Source organism: Anomalospiza imberbis, chromosome 7 (genome assembly GCF_031753505.1).
Source record: "Anomalospiza imberbis isolate Cuckoo-Finch-1a 21T00152 chromosome 7, ASM3175350v1, whole genome shotgun sequence".
Taxonomy (NCBI): Eukaryota; Metazoa; Chordata; class Aves; order Passeriformes; family Viduidae; genus Anomalospiza; species Anomalospiza imberbis.
Genome location: NC_089687.1, coordinates 23,342,888 through 23,354,251, shown reverse-complemented (window position 1 = coordinate 23,354,251; position 11,364 = coordinate 23,342,888). Strand labels below are relative to the sequence as shown.

At 37.9% G+C, this 11,364-nt stretch overlaps 1 protein-coding gene across 5 annotated transcripts in view; it reads left to right on the top strand.

Annotated features, from left to right (window-relative positions):
• Positions 1-264: 264 nt before the first annotated feature.
• CCDC141 (coiled-coil domain containing 141) overlaps positions 265-11,364 on the top strand; it is a 65,514-nt gene continuing 54,414 nt past the window's right edge. For 2 of the 5 annotated variants that reach the window (XM_068196002.1, XM_068196001.1), the window contains exons 1-3: positions 281-657; positions 6,466-6,698; positions 8,141-8,263. In XM_068196002.1, the coding sequence (XP_068052103.1) occupies positions 6,597-6,698; positions 8,141-8,263 (225 nt within the window). In that variant the 5' untranslated portion in view covers positions 281-657; positions 6,466-6,596. Of the gene's footprint in view, positions 658-6,465; positions 6,699-8,140; positions 8,264-11,364 lie in introns of all 5 variants that reach the window. The other 3 variants (XM_068196003.1, XM_068196000.1, XM_068195999.1) reach the window with 3 other exon arrangements.

Below are 11,364 nucleotides of genomic sequence, written 5' to 3'. Positions count from 1 at the left end.
TACATACATCTGTATTTATGTATAAACATTGAAAAAAAATTAAACTGAAATAGTTTTTTAATACAGCTGAAATGTAAATGCAAGTTAAACACAGAAAGTAGGGACATGGGGCCAAAGTGCCCCAGAGTTACCTTGTTAGTGGTAGTTTGTAGTTGCCCTGAGAGTTCGATGTAGATTACCAATCTATATCTTAATCTTCCCTCTTTAAAGAGAAAGAGTAGCCTGTCTCACGTCTATATTTGGTGCAGAGTGCATACTCCACTGTGCTAACACACCACATCAGGAAGGAATTTCAAATGCTCCCAAGGAATTCAGTAACAAAAGTCCTGTTGGCTTTCCTTACATGCATGGGCAAGGGAACACAGTAATCCTGTGAAATAAACTCTTCTCTTTCTGCTGCTGCTGCTGGAGCCTCAACAACGGACTAATGAACCCTCTGATGTCTTTTCACCCTCCTGACAGAGCTGAATACCCTGGGCCACCGTCTTTGTTGACAACCTTTCAGCTGGGCTGACTTGTGCACATGCCACCTGTGAGCTGCTAAAACGGCTTCACTTTTGCGTTCACCAGGGTAGAGCTCCATAGGCTGTGCAGCATTTGTTTTGGACAACACCCAGTGAGACAGAAATGTTGAGCTTCTCCAGGGGTGCTGATGGGGTAAGTCTGTTCACCGGCTGATTCTCTGGAAACTGGAGAGCCTCACTGCCATTTCTTCAGTAAACTTAAGAAGATGTGCTGATGTCTTCACCTCAAACATGAGAGAGAATACGACATGATCACTTTGCAATTCACCCTTGTGAATTGTTCTCTGTTTTGTTTGATTTTTTTTTTACCCCATTCAAAAGTTAAAATTTTCACTGTCTATATTTTGCCATTATATGTACACTTGAACAGTCATCAAGTCACTTCTTTCTTATGTCTTTTCTCTAGCTATCACTTTGAGGAAAGGTGTAAATCCAACTTGTATTTTTTATTGTCTGTGACAGCAAAATCAAATTAAACTTGCTAAAAATTATGATAGCAAGTAACTAATGTCTTTCAATTTGAAGAAACCTGTTCAAACAGCTTGACTTTGAGATACAGCTGTTAATCACGCAGAGATGTCAATGGCTTCAGAATTATTGCAGGGGCCCATGTTCCCCTCTCTTTCTTTTCCTTTCCTCAAAGTACTTTTTATCCTCTTCCTCTAGTTTATCATTGTATGAAATTACCTCAAGGTTATCTGCAAGTAAAGAATCTGAAGGATTTTTTTTTTTTTTGCATGAGGTTAGTTTTAGCAAGGAAAAGGAAGTTCTTTCTGAAAGCTTTCTGAAAATTTTCTTTCTGAAACATATTAACTAATGTGTTAATCCATTCTCAGAACAAGAAATTTGTTTTGCTGCAAGGGTTCTTAAGTGGAGAATCCAACACCTTAGTTTTTTATGCTGCCCATCTTGAATAATGTGCTAAGATAACAAGATATGCAGAAAGCAGATTAGATGAGTGCATTTCTGCCAAGCTTAGTTATTTATTATTATTTATTTATTACTAATTATTACATAATATTATTATTATTGTTGTTGTTGTTTCTGTATTTCTGAAAACAGGGCAGTTATACCCTCTTCTAGAATTCAAGCCTAATGAATAAAAATGTAAGCAGACCCTATGTGCTGCATACCTCTTTATCTTGTATATAAGACTAGTAAAGAACTGGAAGACAATTTTTTAAATAACAGATGCTAGAAAGAACAGTGTTTGTTTATACAACACTTAGAATCTGGAGTTCTAAATTTAAAGGTTATATGAGCTTTCTTAAAATTAATGTGGAGGCTGAAGTGACATTTAATCCTAGTTAAATTTGCTGGATTTTTCTATCATTCAATAAACAATAGAGATTTAGGCACTATTTCTTATTTACCGGTTCTGGGTACAAATAGCATGTATACATTGTGGAAATCCTCTAAGATCCATAAAGAGGGATACAGGGCAGAGAAAGCTTCAGGATGAAAGAGTGGTCATAAATTTATGACCAGTGGACTGAAATATTTCAGCTGTCATTGCTCCACATGTCTGTTACTGTATAGGTTTTTTAAAATGTTGTTGTCCTTGGAAGCAAACAAATAGTGATTTTTGCTCTTACCACTGCACTGAATTAGCAGTGTTAAGGTGTTTGCTGGTTTCTTAATCTCTGATACACTGCTGGTTTTATAGTTAGCAGGGTTGCTTTATTTTCTTTCATTGAGATGTTCAGTGTGGGAGGGATAACTTTCCTTTTGGCAGTTTCTCTGCTTTGTGTGATGGTGCTTTTGGGGTAGCTTTTTCTTTTCATGCTGATTTCTTAGTGTGATATGAAATGTATTTGGGACAGGTGATGAAGGAAAAAGAGTAGAAAAGTTTTTGTTAGGGGTGATGCACAGGAAGAATAGGAATATACAAGAATATAATTCTTCACTATACTTTGATGTTTTAAAATAAAATTAATCTGGAACTATTGTTTCTGGAACTGAAAAAATACCCCAGGCTATACAGACTATAGTGTGTTCTTGAAACTTTTTGCTGGAGAGAAGCAGGTTGTCTCTTTTACCCCTTTTTCACTTTTCCACAGCTTTTTCCTAGCCCTTTACTGGGACTTTTATGCTTTCTTCTTCCATGGCAAGGACAGGACAACCTCCTTTTGGGGTTGGCAGGGGCCTGGGCTGCTTTAGAGCCGCCTTTTCCTAAGTTGCTGAGCTCTCAACTGACACAGAAATGCCTTCTGCCTGTGCTGCAGCTCTTACCTGCTGAAGTTAATGTCGTTTACCCTGGCTGACCCTTTCTCTCCCTCTTGCCCTGCTCACAGCTCCTGTCCTGCCTCCAGGACTTGGCAGCAGTGGCCCCTCACTGCTGTGCGGGAGCCAGGCCCATGTGGGTGCCCATTGCTCCCGGGTTTGTGGGAGGACAGACTTCCCCAGTGTCAGGGCCCTGCTGGGGCTGTGGAGTAGCTTGTGCTAGTCCTTGCCCTGCAATTCCGTGCCCAGAATTTGGTTTGTGCCCAGCTGCTGTTGGTCCTGTCCCTCTGGCCCTCAGTAAAAGAGAAAAATCTGCAAGGGCTGCAGATCCCCTCTGTTTCCTGTCAACCTTCTCTCCAGGGCAGCTCTCTGCAAGAAAACTTCTTTCTACCTCAGTGCTAAGAAGGAGATGATATTCCAAGTTACTGTTCCGCACAGGCCATCCATGTCTGACCTCTGTTTCATGCCTGTGACCCCTAACTGTTGCCAGGATGGTTTTTATCATTCTTGGTTTTCATCTTTTTATCATTCTTGGTTTTGGGTTTTAGGAATAACGGGTTAGAATTTCAACCAGTTTGTCACCCTAGAAACTTATTCAACCAGTGTAGGGTAAAAAGAGACCTCTTCCAGGAGGAAAACCCACCTTTTGCTCAATGCTCACCCTTGATGTGACCTCCATGGCTGTTTTATGAGCCTGGGGGACTTGCAAGACTGCTTGCTTTCATGCCCTTATTCCTGATGATACCTGGAAATGGTCCTTACTCAAAAGGTAAGACCATAGGAACCAGTGAAAAGCAACAAGCACAGTCTTGGAGAGGACTGATGTCTTTGTCCCTGGTTCAGGTGGGGCTGTGGAGCAGTGTTTACTGGAAGCACCTTTTTGCAAGCCTCATGAAGCCCAGAAGTCTGAGGCATGCTTCCTTCCCTTCTTTGCTGTGTATGCCTGTTCTCCCAGGTCTGAGACAAGGAAGAAAGAGGAGACCCACCACATTTACAAACCAAAGTGAAGCACCTTGTGTCTTTGTGGCTCCAGGGAGTAAGCTTTTTTTCTCCCAGAGGCATTTTCATAGTACACCAGTAGCTTAAAAGCTCTCAACAGAAAGAAACTTATCTCCAACAAAGTCAGACCCTTTTTCTATGTATCTCTATCAAAACTGTGATTAGCACATTTTGCTTGCTACACATGAGAAAAAGCTGTAGATTGGACACCCTATGTGTTAAAAATGAAGTGAATTTTATCATATTTACCTCTCAAGTCCTTTTTACATACAGTTGTTTCAGATAATACATGACAGTATTTACACTAGAGAGACTTGATCTTTTTTTCTGTTTTCCTGAGATTGTTTCCTTTGTTCCTGTGTTCAATTTTGTTGTTTCCTGTGGACAGCTGGTGAATATTCCTTTCCTCTTGTCATTCTTACTCTCTTCTTTCACACAGCAGTAGCAAAGGGAAAATACTTTTCTCTCCTGACACAAATAGCCCATCTTTTTCCGGCTGCTACCAGGATTTTTGTTTGTTTCAGACAGAGGAACAGACAGATAAGTAAGCAAGAGAGAGAAAGGCATACTTGTTAAATTTTGCTCCCTTGGACACAGCTGAAACTGCTCATCATGCAATGCCAAAATCCTCTTTTTTTTCTCCCAGGGTTATGTTCTAAGATATGTTTTGATTCCTTGATAACATTTCTCCGCCACTACTCTGATGTTTCTTTGCTTCTATCTTCTATGCTTAGCATAAGTTGAATACATACAATATCCACACATTTGTTATCAGACATTCTGAGTCACTTGTCTCAGTTGTTACCAAATTTGCTTATAGTCAACTTATTGAGTGTGGCATTTTTCCCTTATTTCCAGCTGTCAGCACTATGAAAAATGATACCACATTTAACTTGAGTGAAAAACAGCTCTTATGTCTGGCTACCCCAGGGAGATGATGGATTGGCCCAACTTGTGCCATGAAAAAATACACTTAGAATGCACTTCTGAGTGAACAAAAACTCAAGGACATAATACCAAAATTGGGTTGTAACTCCTTTTGTGAGAGTAAAAAGAGGTTTGCCTGTGTTTTCCTAATTAGTTTTTCCAACAGCCAGGTGCTGTTTGTCCTCCAAGTGCAGTCCTGCCTGCAGGGCAAGAAGAAACCCAAAGTCCCTTGTCTTCGGGAATGTTTTTTTGAAAGCTGGAGTATTTACCAGGTTTTGTAGAATGGATCTATCTTCCATTCAGACCAAAACAGGGCTCTCTTATGTTTCAATCCTGAAGTTTTCTTTAGGACTTCTGTCTCCCAAGTTTTGTGTTGGGATTAATTATCAAATTTGTGTTCTGCATACTTATTAGAGGAATACATACAAGTCACAAGGAGATCTGACTAATATTTCAATGGCAGGGTCCCTGGGTCTCTTACAGGTGTTAGAAAGTGTTTCAGAAAACTGTGTGATGTTTGTTCCTTGGTTGGCAGTTTGAGGGTTCATGGTTGTGTTTTGGCACAAGGGATGGATTTTGCTTTGCCAAGCTAATTTTGTTCAGCACAAACCACAATAAAGGGCTTCTTCATATCCTGTTTGAAACTCATGGTTTGAAGGTGGTACTCAAATTAAGAATATAATCTGCCAATAGTTGGAGGGAGGGAGAAATGAACAAAGAAGAAGAAAAATCCTACCTTGACGCATAAATTGAAATTCCCTGTAACTACCTTAAGTTTCTTCTAATCCAAAATATTTTAGAATTTGCTTCCAGATATTGGTTCCATTGCAGGTGTGCATGTTCTTGTATGTAATTAGAAATCTAGTTGATATAAAAAGGTAATGTTTAAATGCTACATATTTTTAAAAAAACAAACAAGCAGATGCTTAGGGGAGACTTATGCATGTAGTTTCTTGGGTGGAATTGTTTTTCCAGAGTGACCTGCAAGCCTAAACACCAGTGTCACTTTCTCAGCTGTTCTGTGGAAGGAAACCCAGCAGCTGTTGTCCCATAGTGTGGGCTACTTGTGGCATGCTCTGGACTAATGGCAATAAAATTAATATGTCAAACCAATATTGTAATCTAAACGTGTCTATAATTCCCCACACTGAATAAAAAACTTAAGAAGTGTTTAAGCAGCTATTAGAGAGGTCTTCTTTATGCTCGTTTAGAACAAAATGAAGACTCTAGAAACAATTAAAGATTAAATTGAAAAGCAGGTAAATTTTCTTAATCTTAAGAATAAAATATTCCTTAAGGATTCAAAGTGCTTGGTTTCTCTCTCTGATTGTTATGGTCACTATACCTTTAAGTATTTTTGGATTAAAAATCCCTTCTTTTGATTTAGCATTTGATATATATACACATGCTCATCCTGTTTAGAGTTTGATTCAGCAGAAGAATCATGTTGGACATATATATTCAGTAGCTAGTAAGTGAGAAAGTATTTTACTGGTATAATGTGAAAATGTAGATTTGATGGTTGCGTGTTCGAAACCTCATAACACTGGGTTTGTCAATACAGAATCAATGGTAATTTTTTTTCCTAGCTGTCTTAATTTGAGAACTTTTTTTGATTTGGTTAACTAATGTCAGGTGATGTCCGTGGAAGAAGCCCTTCACACTTCAGACGGTGACAAAAAAAAACAGGCAGCTTAATGCTACCAAACTAGGGGTGTGTCAAATCTCTCTCAAGAATGATAAACTCAATGGAGTTGTCTATTTTTAACCTCCTGTTCTTTCCTTTTGGCAGACTAATCAGTGTTAGCTGAGCCGTTTCACTGAATGAATCCAAGCGACTCTGGTGCTTTCTGAAATGAGCAGTGGACCCTGAGAGAGTGTCTCAAGTCTGCTTTGATGTCTGCAGTCCCATTGTGAAACGCCATGTCAGACGAAGCCAGCTCGGAGCAGAAGCCTTCTACAACAACAGTCAGCTCAGTTGCTGTGCAGGCTGGGGATGCCAGTATTGTTATAGCTGTGCTTAAGGTAAGGCAGCAACTGCTGCCACGTCCGCTCTTGTCTTTCTGCTACTCTGGGATTAACGCTTTTAAATATTCTCTGCAAATGAGTAGTTAGCATGAAATGACACAGCAAAGCCATTTGATTAGTAATATCTTATAGACTTTTCTTGGAAGTTTAACACTTGTTTTCTGTTCACAATTACTCTTGGTGGCTTTTGGGCTGCTGGCGGGTTTTTTCCAATACGATAGTTTGGTCAAAATATGTAGGGTCTTGGAAGGAATTTCTCTTACTCTGTTTAAAAAGAGTTAAATGAAGAGTGGCATAATAATGTGTTTAAAGCATGATGATTGCAATTCAGCCTCCTTGAATTGCTTTAACCTGTACTCAGTAATAATTTAACACGATAAGTGTACAAACTCCACAGATGAAGTATTTTCTGGGGAAAAAAAAAAAGGCTAAACTTAAAAATGAGTAGTTATTTTTGAAAGCTGTGAATCCACCATCCCACATGTTTCAGTAAGCTCTTGTGTACATACAGTTGTGTTTATAAGTACGGAAAGGCCTGTCTTGTGAGCTGGAATCCACACCTTCAGTTGGCATAAAATTCGGCATTGGGAGTAAATCTGGATGCTAGTAATGAATACCAGCTGGAATTTATTGGCAGTTTGATTTTCGTTCTCCAGGCAACCTGGAAAACGTGCTAGCCTCAGCCATTAGAGTCTGTTTGTAAAGCAGAATAAGGTGATAATGAGTTGAGTTGTCACCTAATTCAGGTGCTTATTCAGCATGGCTTACCTCAGTTGTGGGAAGGTTTTTTTGAGGTCAGCTTTCACCCCGCCTGTGAGGTGGTCTGCTGTTGCAGGGGAGTAATTTTATTGCAAGGAGACTCAAGTTGATGGTGAAGTCATTTTCCCTGTCTGTGCTGTGGAACCTTGCTAGCTTCCAGTGACATCACAGCTTCGGTCCTTATCGGCATCCTTTGGTCCCTGTCCCAAAGGCTGTTAAGTGTCCCTGCTGCTACCTGTGCAATGTCTTGTTCTATATATTCACTACAGAGGTACATTGGACCCATGCTGTAGAAATAAGATCTGAGGATGGTTTTTTGCATCTCCTGTAATACATTTGTTATTTCTGCTTGCCCCACTCACCCACCAAATTCACTTAATTATCTGTATCATCTTCAGCTAAAAGGGGAGATGAGTCAGAGAAAAAATTTTGGCTCATTGTGATAATTTTACTCTTCATGGGCAAAATCAATATTGGAGCATCTTCTGGATAACACTAGTCTGGGATTTTGTTACATGTTTCAAATGAAGTTTGTACTGTATTCTCTATGACTTCCTTGTGTGTATGGTCCCTGTGCTCCTATGACCATGAAAAGTATGTGTGAGCTGGGAATCCGTGTGAGTAAATAAGTGAAGCAAACCTTGTGTTTTCTGAAGGCTGTAATTGTTTGCTTATTACAGTGTGGAAAATGGGTGAAGCTTCAGCTAGCTGAATCAACACCAAATATATTAGAAATTGGCAGCAATCAAGATGAGACTAAAAAATTACTTCAAGATCATGAATTCCTCCTATCCAAGCTGAAGGTAAGATGTAATAAAATTCCTCAAGTCATTACAGTTCAGGTACAACAGCTGATGTAGCTGTCAGTGCCTCCTATTGCAGTATGGTGGTTAGGTTAAACTCCGCACAGAAAAAAATATGTTCAGCCTTTGTCAGTGTAGCAGATCTTCGATGGTCCTTGTGGGTTCCTTCCAATTCAGGATATTCTATAATTCTCTGGAAATTAGGCTTCTTCCCAGGAAAAATATGCTTCTGACAGCAGCAGGAAAGGCACAGTTTTTTCTACTTTATACATCAGTGTCAAGTGAAAAAATCCTATAGCCCTCAGTAACTGCCAAATATAAAGGAATGTAAATGCATTTTTTAAATTCTCTAATGTTATGAAAAGTCTGATTATTTTATAACAGCTGTGAACACAAGCAAGCCCCTTGTAATTCTGAAGTAGATATTCCACAAACATTTTAACTGAATCTTAATTAATGTTAGATGCATTGGGAATGATACTGTAGGATTAAAACAGCTGGTCTTGATCTAGGAATATTTTAGTTAAGTAACAGTCCTAAAATCAGATTCTGGCATTATTGAGAGCAGATTACAGCAATGGTGGCATTTGGACACTGAGTGACAGGCTTGCATGAAAGAACTGAATAATTTTAAGTGTGGGTATTTGACACTGAGAGAAGTCTGAAGTCACCTAAAAAGAAACGTTTTAATGTTTTGATAGGGCAGGTTGACTTTATATATATAGACAAATGAACTCCTCTAACATCTTTGAAGCTATGAACAGTAACTTATCTATTTAATTTTTTGGGGATTTCATAAATTTGAGATCTGAAAGAACAAACATGATTTGGATAGGATCAAGTATTTGATTTAATACCAAGGACTATGCTACTTCCCCAATCATTAAAAATATCCAGTGAGTCTCAGGGAATTCAGTACAGTATATAGAGACTGTAGCTAATACATTGCACTGTGTGGATTTTGAAGAGTATGAAGAATAGAATTATGGGGAAAAAAAAACACCAAACACCTAAAACCAACCAAAATACCCAAATCCTAGAGAGAGGTGGTTTTGTTTTCCTTTTTTATGCAAAGTGCCTCATCTTTATTGTCACTAATGCAACATTTGGTTGTTCTTGGAACGAGCTGCTGTGTCCTGTTTGAGCAATTCAGAATTAGCTGAATTCTTATTCCCTGATGACAGGAAGAAGCTGATTCTTTTTCTCCTAATTTTTAAAAATAAATACTAAAGAGTGGATTTTACTATCAAGTCAAATCAGATCAGAAAATTTATTATGCATAAACTGTTAAAGAGTGCTTGTCATCCAAATACATTGGGAACAAACACTCATTATTTCACGTTTTATGCCTGTGGGCCTTTAAATTCAGCATTGATTAATGAATATTCTTAAAAAGAATTAAGTTCAAAATGACTACTTTTTCCTCAATAACATGAGCTGTAATAATAAAGGACTGCAATGTTCTTATAATTCTTCCTGGCTGTGTGTTTTACAGCCATGACCATTTGTGACTTATAGCAAGTTGTTAACACTTGTCAGTAATTACATAGTCTTAGGTCACTAAACCCACTCGTAAAAAGTTTTTCCAAGATTGATTCTCAGTTTTTGAAATATTGTTTATAGTAATTCTTTTCCACTTAGCATTTGATAATGAATTATACCTTAGCTATGTGAAGATGGGTAAGAGGCAGTTTGAATTGTTTCCCCATTTATTTTTTATTGTCGTAAAAAAAAAAAAGGAAAATAAATCCTGACAAATACCCATACTTGATATGCATATGCTTAACTTTGCTGATTAGACTAACCCAATTCAAAATTAGATTTTTGTGCAGGTCAGGTAAAAATTCCTGAACGAGTAATGATGCAATCACGAAACTAGTCCTGCTTAAGGCAAAAGTTAGATGATTCATACTAAATACACATTTGGAATCAGTAGAGACAAACCTATCACATTTTAGAAGATAATTTATGGAATAGTTGTTCATTCTGCATTATCCCATGTTCTTCTGTAAACTTGTTCTACGTTTTGATCACCCCTTTGCTTTTTAACTTCATTATTTTCATCTCAGTATATTTATTGCAAGTTATAATCAAAATAGTCAGGCCAAATTCTTCTGTCAGCTCAATATGTTGAAGATTCACAGGGGTAAGTAAAGACAAAATCTGGCACAATGATCAGTTTACATACAGTACTTCTGATGCTAGAGGAAAAGTAATGTAATCGAGCTCAATATTTCAGGGAATTGGTTTTGACTTAGCAATGCTAACAGGGTTAAAAAAGCCCAAACAAACAGTTTTACATTTAGTAAGGCAGATGGTACTTTAAACAGCAATTGGAATAGATTTGTTGAAAGAGAAAACAGTAATTTTTAGAACATTTTGGAAGTTCTTTTAATGTTCAGAATTATAATTATAAAAATTGGTGTGTGGTCTTCAGGGCCTTAGGGAAAAACATATCCAAAATACTTTGCTTTGATAGAATGTACTCTAGCTTATTCATAACTGATTTACATTTGTTCCATTAAATTTAGGAATTGGGAACACCCTACTACTTAAACAAAAAGCCAAATACAAGTTTTGAAAAGGGCCCTACTTCAAATGTTTAGGGATTAGGAAACATATGTTTTGTTATTAATAATAGAGTTGAAAGAATAAATGTTGAACAGCAAAGATTAAAACTGAAACTAAACAGAGAACGTGTATACAATATTTACATCCAGTTAAAATTCTCCTCAGTAGTCTCATCTAATAGGCTCTGATTCTAAGCTAATATAGTCTGTTTCTGTTTTGCTAAATCAGACCATATCAGCAGCACCAGTTCTGTTGAAACCATCAGCTTCTGTGATTTCATGGAAGTCTCTGTCCCAATATCTGACTCATCCTTCTTTAGGTAACTTTCAGCAGGTTTATATGTTCTGGAAATATGTAGATGTGCATTTGGATGTCTCATTCTTCACAATTTAAAAAGAAAAATGAGAAGAATCAAGCCTATAAAACCTGAGACAAAACTTCCAGGAGGTAAAATGATATAGATTGTACTTTGCACAGACAGTTCTCTGCCATTCTCTTGTGGTTTCCAAGAGAAGCGCTACTTGGAGATA